Source organism: Diuraphis noxia, unplaced genomic scaffold (assembly GCF_037042655.1).
Source record: "Diuraphis noxia isolate RWA-SAM2 unplaced genomic scaffold, SU_Dnox_SAM2 contig0001, whole genome shotgun sequence".
NCBI lineage: Eukaryota > Metazoa > Arthropoda > Insecta > Hemiptera > Aphididae > Diuraphis > Diuraphis noxia.
The window spans coordinates 11,199,806-11,214,499 of record NW_028301711.1 but is presented as its reverse complement, the minus strand read 5'-3'; the positions used below and the strand labels follow the sequence as shown (position 1 = coordinate 11,214,499).

The window sequence follows — 14,694 nt, the reverse complement described above, 5'->3', positions numbered from 1 at the left end:
ACGACGAAAATAGATATCATCAGCAGAGCATCACTGATTCTCTCTCCAGTTCCGGTGCACATGCGACAAGGACAAAATCCATTTACACAGAATCGTTTGTTTTTCTCTCAATGTTTATTTAGTTATCTTAGAGTAAAATAAAATATTAGGTACAAAATCATAGATAGAATCATATATATTTTTGATGGTATGGCATGACAGACAAATCTAAAAAATAGGGTGACCTAACGTGTCAAAACAATTTGGACATGATGGGTAATTGACAATTAAAAAAATTGTATTTTACTTTGAAACTAGAACTCAAAGTCACATTATAATGAAATATAAAACCGATATATGTCATACCCTCAAAAATATTATTCTCCACAAAATGTTTGTGATATTTGATTTTACTGAATGATTGCTTACTCTACAAACACCACAAGAAACAGTTTTGAGTGAAAGAGTTTTGTCCTTGTTGCATGTGGGTCTGAGAAAACAAATATTGCGCTGAAATACTCTTAAAATACCTTTCTAGTAAGCACTTCAAAAACAAAAGTTGGTGTTTAAAAAAAAAACATTCAACACAGAACAAAATGTATATAATACTTTTATTCAAATAGTAAACAAACATTGACTACCATTATTGTGGGCTAGTGGGTGGTTGTTATTTTACTAACGATTAATTTAGGAATAGCATTTTATGGCGCTTAAAATTGCATAAATATGCGCCCTTAAAGGTCGTCAAAAATTTACTATAAAAACAATTCCTACCTATAAATAATATTATGAAGAAAAAAAAACAGAAATATTTTGACTACCAATTAGATAGTTTTAACGTAGTTATTATCTTATTCGTTGGAGGCGCCTACTAGTTAGCAATGTATCACTTGACCCTTAATATATTATTATAATAAATTACCTACATAAATTTTTAATTCTCGTTCTACAATGATAGCGGCCATGAATAAAACGACAAAGAACCCGAATCAAAATCATCAGACGAACAATAGTTTAAAATTATTGCAGGTATAGTACAAAACTATGGTGAACGTGGCGAGTAAAATAGTATATCGTGTACCTACTTAGTAGGTATACTTACTAATAAAGTAATAAGTGCCCGATAAGAAAAGCTGCGTGTGGTGTATCATTTATTATTTTTAATTAATTAAATAATAAAAATAATTATTCTATAGACAGGTAAGTATCATAAAAAGACTAAAACTGAGTAATTTAATAAAAAAAAAATATATATATAGTTAAAAGGTTTAAACATATTATAAAAGTCAGAGACAGTGTCGTATTTTGGGTGATTTCTCGGGGGTTGTCCAACGATCAACATTTATTGAACCTTACAAAAAAAATTTTTAGAATTATTTACCAATGTAAAAAAACATTGAACTTCTTTTTTAACAAATAACTATGTTAGTAATTGACAAGAAGATTTACATTTGAAACTCTTGTAAATGGTATAGTCATAAATTAATTTTTAAACTATTTTTTTTGTTATACGCAACAACTTCGTTATAGCTGGTTTATTTTGCATTTTGAAGTATTATTTTTGAATAATGATAAAATATTATTTTAAACATTTTAATGGGAAGGCATATCCGTATTTGTTGTCTCCGTCTTACAAGTGAGTAACACAGCAAAAACTGTTTCACGCGGGAAAGACCGAGAAGTCTACAGTTGTAACCAGGGCTTGAGACTTATAGCACTTAAAATCAATAAAATGAGTGCTTAAAAAAGCTCTTAAAAACATCGTTATAAGCACTCAAATAAGCATTTAAAAACTTAAATTTTTGCAAAAATATTTATCAAAAAACTAAAAACTAAAAAAATTTTAACTAAAAAATATAAATTAATGAAAATAAATCTTTACATATTTATATTATAAAATGAATTAAACTTCACTTTCGAGACTTAAAGGATTTTATGGATTTTCTGAAAAATGAAATGTAAACGATATTTATTATAGTTGAAAACAATATAAAAACGTAAAAATACTGGTCAAATAAGCAAAACTAATCAGAAAAACTGGAAATAAGCATTTTTTTTGGAAAATCACTGAAACAAGCGAAAAAATGCACTTTCAAACTTCATGATTAAACGTATTATCCCACACAACACATACACATCTAATATTTATCCATTAGATATAATGGATGGTTATTGACGACTCATAGATATTTGAGAGATATCCAAATGGCCGTTTTTTTTATATTAGATATCCATGCTAAATATCTTATGGTTATCCATACTAATATATTTATTTTGATATCTAATGGACATTCTGTAGATATCTTTTAGTCGTTGAAATAGCCGTGGTTTGGTGGCATTGGGTCATACCCCCCCCCCTCCCACCACCACCTATTATCTGTAATGTTTTTACAACTAGGATAAATAACAATTTTAGACTTTTGATAATACTTCTGATTATATATTATAGTAGGTAACACAATACAAAACATGTTATATAATATATTTTAAAAAAAAAACAAAATATTATATTAATAAAAAATAACTTGACACTTTATGCTTCAATAAGCAGTCTTATAAAACAAAATAACATTATATACTTCATTTGTTATATAATACTAATACAGTATACATCTTGTTATATGTATACAGTAGGTAGAACAATAAAAAATATGTAATTATAATATATTTTAAAAAAACATGATGATAAAATAATAAAAATAACTTGAAACTTTTTGCTTCAAAAAACTGTCTTACATAACAAAATAACATTATATACTTCATATACTACTAAATACTAATACAATATACATTATATTATATATAGTAGGTAGCACAATAAAAAACAAGTAATTATAATAAAAAGAAAACATGATGTTAAATGAATAAAATAACTTGACACTTTATGCTTCAAAAAGCAGTCTTATAAAACAAATTAACATTATATACTTCATATGCTATTTAATACAAATACAATATGCATCTCGTTATATGTATACAGTAGGTAGAACAATAATAAATATGTAATTATAATATATTTTGTCACACCTATAAGCTGTACAAAAAAAAAAAAAAAATGATTGAAATAATATGTTATATAATATTATATATTTGGAAATTCAGAAAAAAATTACTACTACAGCACAAAAATACATGTAGCTTGTAAATTTTAATACAAATTAAAGCACAAACCTAATATATATAATATATATAATTAGGTGTATAATAAACAATTAACAATAAAATGCATATAATATCTAACTTTAAAATAAAAAATGTATTTATTATAATCAAAAAGGACAGTGGAACCTCCATAGCTCGAACGTTTTTAATTCAAGTTTTAGATAATTCAAATGAATTTCTTGAACTTATACATAATAATATTATAACATGACATACCTACACTTCCATAGCATTATGCTACATTTTATTATTTTAAGTCAATTCATAAAAATTGCTTTAAGTTCCGAGCCCTGGTTATAACATAGAAACCAAATTTTCACCATGAAAAAAGAAGAATTTTAACCGCGTCACAGTGTTTTTATTTTTTCGATAAGATCAATATATCATAGTTATTGAAATTTTAAAAACATAAAAATATCAGATTTTTAAAAATATTATTCCTTTTTTTCTTATTAAAGATATCAAAATACGTCACGACACAAAAAATAAACGATAATTTGTAAATTATTTTGTGTCGGAAATTTAAAAATAAAAAGTTTCCCATCCATATCAACAACTTCAAAATTTAATACAAGACTAAAAATGATCTTCTACCTTTTTATTCAAGAAGAATAAATCTAGTATATCTTTTGGAAAGTCACTTTGATTTTTCATGACCATTTAAGCTCGAGGACGACGTTTGAGACCTAGAACTGTGAACCGCCATAATACCACATCGCAGCGTTGGAGGGAAAATTCTTTTGTCTCGACGTGTCGTCGCGGTGGAGGTAAATGTCCGATTGCGTTTTCCGTTACCTTCGATGCTACCGTCCAACAGTGTGACCACCTTAAGTGTTCCGAAAAAAAGTTACGTTCAAGACATTACGAAGTAAAAAAAAAATTAAAATATTTGCCCGCAAATTTTTTTGTCGTTCTCCTCTGTTATTAATTATTATTTTTGAAATATTAGTTCGGCCAAACATTGTTTTTTTCGTATGAACTAATTACTGTCTGGCGTGTGGTTGGTTAGGAAAAATAATTGAAAAATTCGCCGGCAAACACACTTGCTAGCATTCACAGAAAAAACCGAATTGAATTGTCAACTTTCGTAGTAGGTAAGACGTGTACCGTTACCTATCGTTATGATGCAAACCGGTACGCATCGATGCGCAACATACTGAGCAACGAGCTGGAGGTAAGTATAGAATTTTTCTTCTTGGAAATCTATTGAATATTGATACTGTCCAGTTGTATTAGCAATTAGCGTTCTTCATTCCTTGATATAATTTAACAGTACTTAGTCCAAACACATTTGCAACCATAGAGAATTGAGAATTCTATGTGATAAATGCCATTCGCCGGGTTTATAACGGTATGGGCTTTGGGCTTAAATTAAAATGTTGTTTGTTTTAAGAAAAATAAAGTTTATCTGCTGAGAAATCAAATTAATTTTTCATGAGCACTTTATTCACCACTTTAATCACTTTCATAATATTTCATAGTATTTGTTGTAATTCGAAAACGAACAATATAGTATTGGTATATTATAAATAATATACAAAATGCAATTAAAAAGATCAGCATATGCCGCGAATTTGATGAGGAACTTTTCTGTTTTACGAGACATCGTTTTTTTTTTTTTATTTGAAAACGATGGTGTAGTCAGAATTCGGTGAAGGTCAAATTTAATTTTAATGTTATGATTAGTCGACATTTATAGAATTTTCATATTCAACTGGCCTGATCACTCGCTCGGGTACTTAAAATCAAATTCATCCATCGACTTGGTTTTCAAAATAAAATTTGTGTCCGGTAAACCAAAAATATGCATTTGGTGGGTCAGAGGATAGATTTAATTTTACTATTACAAATTTAGATCAATATTTAAATTAACTCGGTGTTTTGATTAAGTATACTCATACACTTATATCATGAAATTAATAAACAATTGGACAATCCATACATTTAATTTTTGATAGATACTTTTTCTTTGAATTACAAATGGCTTATTAAAATGTTGGTTAAATAAAAATTCAATAAAGTAAAAAAAAAAATGAAAATTTAACCAGTCAAATAAAGTAAAACTAATTGATATTTTGCTTAGTCCAATAATGCTGTTGAAAAAAAATCTATTATAAAATTGAATTTAATAGAATAATATATATATTATTAATTTAAGTCTAAGATGTTGTTGCATATGAAAATTCTCTTTTACCATTGGAATAAAATGATAAGTTTTGTAAATACAAATTAAATCTGAAAATTTCGGAGTACAATTTTGTTGAATATACTCATTAATAAAATAATATTAACTATTTTTCAATTATATTTACGGAATTTTTAATGAAAATATAAGTAAATACTTATGGTTCAATTTATCCAATTCTATTTAAGGTATTCATTTATTAATTTACATTGTTAAAATAAAAAATAAAAAATTTTATTATTTATTTATTTTTATTTTTTTGTTAATAGAACTTAAATTTTATTATTTAAGAATAAGACAGATGAAAATAATTAGTTATATAAGTATACATTTCTCAATTAGATATTTGTTTAGAGTATATTGTAAACTGTAAAGTAAAAAAAAAAAATTTATAATTAATTACAATGAATTTAAAACTTTTTTAATAAAATACTATTTTTAAGTGTTATACTGTAATCAATTTTATTAGTGTTTTATTACTACAACATCCATGCCCTATTAATTATGATTAATTTTACTAAGTTTATTTAATGTATTTTATTAAATATAATTCTGTATAAATGTTAAAATGTTATTAGTATTAAAACAAAATGCATTATTTCTTTTATAATTTTTTAAAATTTAAAATTAAGGTAACTTTATATAGTTATTATTTTCTTTAGTCAGTACTATAAAAAATTAAAAAATATATATTGTAAGTACTTTAAAATATAAAAATGTACAAACAAAAATTAAGAATATAGCACTCTCGAACGGTACATTAAATATTATACAAAATGTTTACCTTCATATATTCAGAAATTATATGTTTAAATAACAAAGTTGTTATGGTGCATAATAATTACCAAAATTGTTTATTTCAATACAAGATATATGATATAGTGTGTAACAGAAAGATCTACAAATAAAATAACTTTTGTTCTAATCAATATTTTTTATTTCATCTAAAATTTATTGATGCTCTACACTTTTAGTATAACATTTTTATTTTTTATTATATTTTAATATTTTTGTTTAATAATGTTAATTCAGTTGTTAAAACATTTCAAATTCCAAAAGTATAAACGATATTTGAAATATTTTAAGAGAATTTTTAAATATTAAGGACTTGTTAAAATATAAATATTATATTAGTGAGTAACTATGAAATTATGTCTATTTAAAAGAAATTATAAAAAATAAACTATATAATTTAATTTAATGATTTTTACCAGTCAAAATTCTTCTAAAAATCAGATTTATAAATATTTATAAATCGGACATTTTAAATTTTGTGAAAAGAAGTTTAAATCTAATTTAAAATTGATATTTTTAAAATTAAAAAAAATACAAATATAAAGTAATAATAATATACATAACATAAAAAAAATAAAATATATTGATTAGAAAAATTTACTACATTTATGAAGTCTTCTTGTTACACACTTTAAACAATCGGGGGGTTTTTTTTTTATACAATCAAATGTTAATGAGAAAAATACATTTATACCTAGGTTCTGTAAACAGTCACAACATAATGTTCAAAATAAATAAAAAGTAAATTATTTACTACAGTCTATATTTAACTTATAACACTTATACAAAAATATGAAAGACAACAGGTTAGTATATTTTAATCATATTTTATATGTGTTCAATGTCAGTTGAAATACTTTTAAATTACAAAAAATTTATAATAGATAGGTATATATTATAATAAATTATAACTTTCTTTGAAATATTTTATGAGAATTTTTTTAATAGTAACTGAATAGTTTATTATGTAAGTGAATTTTTCAAAATTATTACTTTTTAAATTAGTGAGTTACTACAGAAAATGTGTACATTAAAAATATAAAAAATAAACAATAATAATTTAAACGAATGATTTTTAAAAACAAAATTCTTCTAGATTTATAAATGGCTATTTTGAATTTTGCAAAAAATATTCAAACTAGATTAAAAAAATTCTATTTAGTAAACAAAAATAAAAATTTGATATTATATGCAAAGTGCACGAGTAAATAAATTGTATAGAAACATTTTTAATAATAATTATAACAAGTTATTTCATTTGAAAGGTTTTTCAGTTATACCGTGTATAATATATAGCAGTTGACTGGTTATAATCTTCCGTACAACATTATTATAATAATATTATATTATATAAAATAAAATATTTTTTTTAAATTGTTGCATTTTATTTAGATAAATTACATGATACAACCAAATTAAATGATAAGATACCAGCCTGTCCTATCAATTTGTTGATAATGTAAGTGCAATAAGAAATATTTGTGTACAATGCATAACAATACAGCTCAAAAATAAGTACAATGTTGATAAATATATAATATAATTCATAAATGAAAGATTTACTAAGCCGCTTTATTGTAAAATTTTTGAATTAATTAGAAATGAAATAAAAAATATAATAAAATATCATTGTTCATAATACGTATAAAAATAGTAATAATAATATATAAATTTATGTTCATAAAAAATCATAGTTAACATTTAATAAATTTGTTAGGTAAAACCCTTATAACATAAAAGTATAAAATTATACTATATAAGATCTATCATGAGTGTCATAAATTGAGAATTTCTTATAATATATTAAATAATAAGTTTTTATTGTCATGCATGAGCTTTGATAGTTATTAAAATCATTAAAAAAATAATAAATACAATTTGTTAACATGTTTTTAAATTTAAAGTCTATATTCAACTATTATATAATTGAATAAACTAATTTCAATATAATAAATTTTTATTGAATATACAATATAAAATAGGTACCCTTAAATTTATAAAAATATATGAATATGCTGTGATCAATAATTAGTTTATAATTAATAAATCTTCTGTCTTGGTACTTCTTGAGAGTAAAAATAATATTATTCTGAAAAATTAATAATTTCATTAATAGAATGTTAGCTGTATATACTAATTATTGATTAATTGTGTAATATGTAGAATGTAGTAAAAAAAAAAAAAAATAATAATAATAAATATATAAATAATAGAGACCTAATGTAAATAAAAATAAAAGTTTAAATTAATAAGTACTTGGTCTGGTAATCTCAACAATGTTTATGTTAAGTTTAACAGAAGATAATTGGTTAAAAAATAGTTAATATTAATAAGAGCAAAAATTAGGCTAGAAGTATGGTAAGTGTAATTTAATCCTTCTTTGATAGAAACTTTAGAGATTCAATAACTTCAACCTCATTAGTAGTAGACAGTTGTAAGATAAATAGCAATTGAACAGTGACCTCTAATAAAAGTCATCATTGCTATTTAAGAATATTTAATGATAAATCAAATATTTTCTTTCGCTAAGTAATCTAACAAAATTTTTCTAAATATGAAAACTATTCACAGTTTTATTTTTACCTACAATTGGATAATATTTTTTGTAACTTATGTTCGACTTGACTGCTAGGATATATTTGAACAAAATTTAGAAACCGGTAAAAATATAATGGAACTTTGTTAGCTATTATTGTATCTGAGCAAAAGTATAAAAAATTATTTTATGCAAATAATAATAAAAATTACTTATTTTAATATAGGTATATGAATTGAAAATAACTTACATGTATAAACCTAAAACAAATGTGCCAAATATTGATGATAAAAGAAATATAAAATTGGCAAAGTTATGGATTGTCATATTATAGGCTGTGGTATATATTGGAGAACCGAGTAATGTTCCAAACCCTTCAATCACACTTATGAAAGCGTATATTTTTCCTGCAAATTATAATTATAATAATTAACACAAATTTAAGGATTACTAATTATTTTAATTTGTTGTAATTTACCTAAATCTTCAGGGGGAAAACTCTTGGATAATTGAGACCGAACTAGTGGTTCACTAGTCAATACCACACAACCAAAAATCTTCACAACATAAAATTGCCAAGTATATTGTGAGTATGCTAAACCAACTTTTTCTATAATTCGCAGTCCTGTCGCAGCAGTAGCAAGATACATGTCTGGTATTTCAAGTTTAGTACTCAAGAAGTACAACCCAATTGCAGGAATACTAGCTAAAATAATATATAAATGCTTAGTTTATGTCTAACATTTCACAAAAATATTGAAATAAATTACAAACCACTCAATAATGTTGCATAAGCGTTAAATAAAGTATAATTTTCTAAAGTCCATGAAAATTGTTTTTGTAGGTACAAATACATCAAGGAATCTTCACCTAAAATAAAATGCATTATTAATATAAGTATATATACTAAACTATATGGTTTTAAATAGTATTTAAATTAAACAATGTTATTAGGAATATTTTATTGCAAATATTGTAAATAAACAAATAAATTAAGTACTTGCCTAATACAATAGCTAAATTAAAAGTTAATACCACAGCAGACAGAATTATTATGCATCTCAGAAATCCAAACCGTTTCTTCACAACGGTTTCCCACATACTTTTTACTAGATTAAAATTGAAAAGTTTTGTATTTGTACCCTGCAGACGAGAACAAATTAAAAATGCAATAATTACAAAACCACAAATTTATTACCAAGCACAAAATCTATAAAACAATTAATTCTTTAACTTAAGCTTAATTTTTACTTCTAATTTCGAAAATATTGAAAATTATTGATATATACTTTTTTTATGACAACAGTTTCTTTGAGAAAAAATGATGTGTATAGTAGTCCAGCTATTGTGAACATTGAACTTAAGGCAAAAGCATAAGTAGGTGATTTACTGTACAACAAAGGACTTAGTAATGATCCAATAATTGAGCCAAAAGATATAAATGTTTGCAATACACCTAATCTATAGAAAAAAAAAAAATTAAATTGCAATAAACTAGTTTGTATTTGCATATAAATAATATGGTTTTAAATTGTTAACACATTGGATAAACAATTTTAAAAATCTTATAATTTAATAGTGATTTGGTGGTATGTATTGGTAGTAAGTTATATAATTGTTTTATGGAAATATCACAATTGAATCATGTTATGCACTATTGTGTATTATAATCTATAATATTAATATAACATAAAATGATATATCACATTTTGAATTATTTAAACTTTTTAATTTAATATTTTAAATTTATTACCTGAAAGCTCTGGTTTTGAAATCAGTAATGTCAACAATATAACAAAATGAAGCTATAAACAATGCACCACCTCCACCGCTTACAGCAACAGGTACACTGCACAGCAAAAACATTACTGGAGGCAGACTGGGTATTGTAGAAAACACACAGTACATACAGTTAGATACTACCATACCTTCAATTTTAAATGACCACAATTTATATTAATATATTATATATATATATAGGTTAATATTTCTACAATTATTTCTCACCTGAGATAGCTGCTAAAAACAAAGGTAAACGACCGTTTACATCACTCCATGGACCTAAAAACAACGCTGTTACACAAGGAACCAATGTTTCAATTAGGTTTTTAATCATCTGCAAATCTGCCACAGCTGGTTGAACTATTTCTTGTTCTGCTGCAGTCATATTGTAACAATTCACAGACTTATTTTTCCCGAGATCACTATGGAGGCATACACGTTCTTCAATTAGGTTAGTCTGCACCATCACTAAAATCATAATAAATACATTTAACATATTTCTATGAATAAAATTATTAATTATAAATTGCTAAGTTATTGCGAGGCTGGGCATTAACAAGTTTAAAAGTTAATCCTTTCCTTCAATAAAGCAATATATTAAAATGCTGTATAAATATTATACCTTCCAATACTTTTTAATTAGTAGAAAATGAAATAATTTTGTTAACTTAATAACAAGTTAAAAAAAATTGTGTATTCAACTTGAAACTTAACTCAGTTGATCAAAAAAATTAAATTCATTTACAATTTTTGACTATTTCTTATTACCTAATCCATATTGACTTACTGAGTTTAAAAGTCATCAACTTGCCTAGCTTTGGATTATTGCATAAATTATATAAACACTAAGCTGTACTAAGAAATAACAATTCAATTTTAATTATTCATTACAATGTGAAATGATTTATAGTTAGACAAAGGATTTCTAGTAGAATCGACAGCTGATGAATAAAAACTCGATATAAATGTTCAATTTATTAAGAGGATATCAATACAATATTTGTTTTCTCTCACAGACTCACAAGATATACCTATAAGCAAACATTCATGTAAACATTTTTTAATGATTTTTCAGTAATCTTAGTTAAATATCAGTATATTACACATTACAATTATTATAGAGGATAATAATTTTGAGAGTGGGACATATCTGTTTTCTATTTAATTACCTATTATTTGATTTTAAAAATAAAATAATAAATTTTAAATTGCACCGAGATAATTTTCAGACAAATCAATATCTTTCAGAAATATTCATTATAATTTTTGCAATTGGCGATTTGACTAGATTAAAATTTAAAAAAAAAATGATTTTGCATGAAGAATACATTTTGTCTATTTACTGTTTAAGCTTGAGAGAAAAACTAAAATTGTGCTAAAATCCTCTCACTATAATATTATCTACAGTAACTCATAATCACATATTGTGTTTTCTCCGTCGTACTAACCCATAATTCATAAAAATGTATGTCCAGCAATTTAAATTATGTGCTGTATGCTTAAATACCAATTATTAGTGTATTGAACAATTTTCAATGTTAAAATTTAAAAACATTGTTTATGTTCTCTTCACTTCACTTAAAAATTAAACGAGAGAACACTGATAGGTAATGTATTTACTATTTACATTTAAATTTGTTAGCAAGTCATTTCACTCTGACACTTAAGCTAACAACATAAATTTAGAACTGCTGGAAGTACATTGCGATATATTAGGTGCAAGGTAAAAACAACATAATATTATGTGCTACAAAATTCTCTTAATTCTGACCATAAACACAACTTTTGTTTATAACAATATAGGTAGGGTCGAATGACAAAGCACTACTCACTGCTGACATTCAATCCCAGAAGTAACAGCATCATGATGGGCTCCAAAGTCAGCCTGAATTTGGTCTTGTCATTGGGCTCGGAGACCTGCACCGCTCCACTGTCAGTCTCCGGTTTCGGCTCAGGCTCCTGTATGCTGGTCGCCAGGGCCACCACGGCCGCGCTCTCGCTGTCCTGTAACAATCGCACGAGCACGTTAACAACCCCAAAAACTGTCTACAAAACCCTAACTCGTGGAGTGTACTCACGGTTTCCATGCCAGCGGATCAGTCGACTGCCGGAACAGATGAGTAGCCTAATTTTGGTGATGATAATATTATTGTTGTTTACCTCGTTCAGCAGCGGTGCGGACTTCTCGATATTCGGACGATACGAAAACAACGACAATATATATTGACTATTTAATAGTATGATAGTGTTACCTGTTGTACGACAATGTTAACCGAACAAAGGAAGGCATTACGTAACATCAGTGACATTTACAGACGGACGTCGTGCGCATTGTTCAACGGATGACCTACGCGACGTCATAAAATCGCGTCTTGCCCGATAGAAGACGTACCACTTGCTGACGATCAGACCATCCAGTCGAGAAAAAATAAAAATAATAATAATAATAATTTAAATTACTACACTTCTACTACTACGGTAGGTACTACTTTGTTCTTTGGTACCTACTACGTAGTATTTACTATCGAATTATATGACTCACACACGCACACGTAATAATTGCCTTTCGCTGTTATCGGTTTGTGACCTCCACCACGATAATAATAATATTATTATTACGATGATATTTCCATGGAACAACAGATTATTCCACGATATTAATCATGGGCGTCTTTAACCTTTTTGAGGCGCTGGGCAGTCTGTGGTATTATAATGGGGCCCCTAAGATGGACGACCAACCCGTGTAGATTCAAGATTGTATTATTATTATTATGACTGTATTAGCGATTATCCTTTGATTTTTCTCGAAATAAGTTTATTTATCAGTAATAACTAATAAATATCGATTATTGGTTAGTGATTTGGCAGGAGCCCCATTGATCGTGGGGCCCCGGGCATGTGCCCAAAGTGCCCAATGGGAAAGATGTGCCTGGTAATAATATAATATTATGTTATATACGAATATCATATTATATCATATTGTATTATTATTTAGCAGGTAGAGTAGGCACTAGCGTACGCAGGAATATTTAAAAATCGCTGAAAAAAAATCAATTAATTAACTTAATCTAAAATAAAATACTATTTATCTATATAACAGTTGTAATGATGCTATGATTGTGATATTAAATTGTAAAATCAAGAAATATGCGCTTAAAATCACAAAATTACTAAATATTAGATATGCAAAAATAATATAATCTCCACTATACAGGCGCGGATCTAGAACATATTTACGTGGGGGGGGGGGAGAGCGTCTTAAATAAAATTTCAGTCCAAGTCTGATAAAAACATTGCACATACTATGTAAGCTAATAGGTAAGTATTATTATTTAAATCCCAGTTTATCGGTACGGTAAAATAAATAAAATAAAATATGAATAATTCTTAGGTTAAATTCATTTTACATGAAATATAAAATATTTTATGGAAAAAATATTAAAACTTAGGTACAAAAACATTTTATATAAAAAAAATTAAAATACTACAAAATAATTTCGTCGTTTTGATTAATATTTATCAGTATAATAATTAGATAAGTAATATAAATAAAATAGATATAGAAAATTCATTAGAGTCTACGGGGAGGTAGGGCATGGCCGCTTGGCCCCCCTCTTGGATCCGCACTCGATACACTATAAACTTTGAGTATAAACGTGTTATAATTGCTATGAAAAATGCATTAGAATTACATAAAAAAACCATATAAAATGTATAGTTAATTGCTTACTATTAAATCAAGTACCTAGCACTTAAATCAACTGTAGAACTGCAGTTTAAGAACAAGTATTTTGGTAAATATATTGTCCTCAATACTTTGTTTTTACATGGATTACAATACCTAGTTATTATGGTAGATAAAAAATGTAGGTTCAATCATTTTATTAATTACACACCAAAATACAAAGCACAACTGTGCAAGAATAAATACCTATTTCGGAAAATTGTTCGCTTAACTTTTTTTCAGCTACTTTTTTCCTATAGTGTCCGACTTTTTTAACGGCACTTTTTTTCCAATCACCCAGAATTTTAATTCAGTTAGGACTTAGCATGAGTAAATAATCTACATATTTTTTTGCTAAACAGTTTTTATATACTCAGTTAATATTTATAACAAATTATAATTAATAATATATTAACAATTTATTTTATATTATCTATTAAAAATTACCGACAATCGATCGATTCTGTTTTCTGTGTATAGTGTGTATTGAAATGGCGGTAAATAACTTTTTTTTGTAAAAGGAAGACATTT

At 25.8% G+C, this 14,694-nt stretch overlaps 1 protein-coding gene across 1 annotated transcript; it reads right to left on the bottom strand.

Annotated features, from left to right (window-relative positions):
* Positions 1–6,686: 6,686 nt before the first annotated feature.
* Positions 6,687–12,975, bottom strand: LOC107168348 (putative peptidoglycan muropeptide transporter SLC46). Its single transcript, XM_015517728.2, has 10 exons — positions 12,518–12,975; positions 12,272–12,443; positions 10,665–10,907; positions 10,411–10,585; positions 9,947–10,118; positions 9,662–9,800; positions 9,432–9,527; positions 9,136–9,363; positions 8,908–9,064; positions 6,687–8,210 (listed from the first exon to the last, which is right to left on the bottom strand). The coding sequence occupies exons 1-10, from the start codon at positions 12,524–12,526 to the stop codon at positions 8,150–8,152; spliced, it is 1,452 nt and encodes a 483-aa protein (XP_015373214.2). The 5' UTR covers positions 12,527–12,975; the 3' UTR covers positions 6,687–8,149.
* Between the last annotated feature and the right edge of the window lie 1,719 nt (positions 12,976–14,694).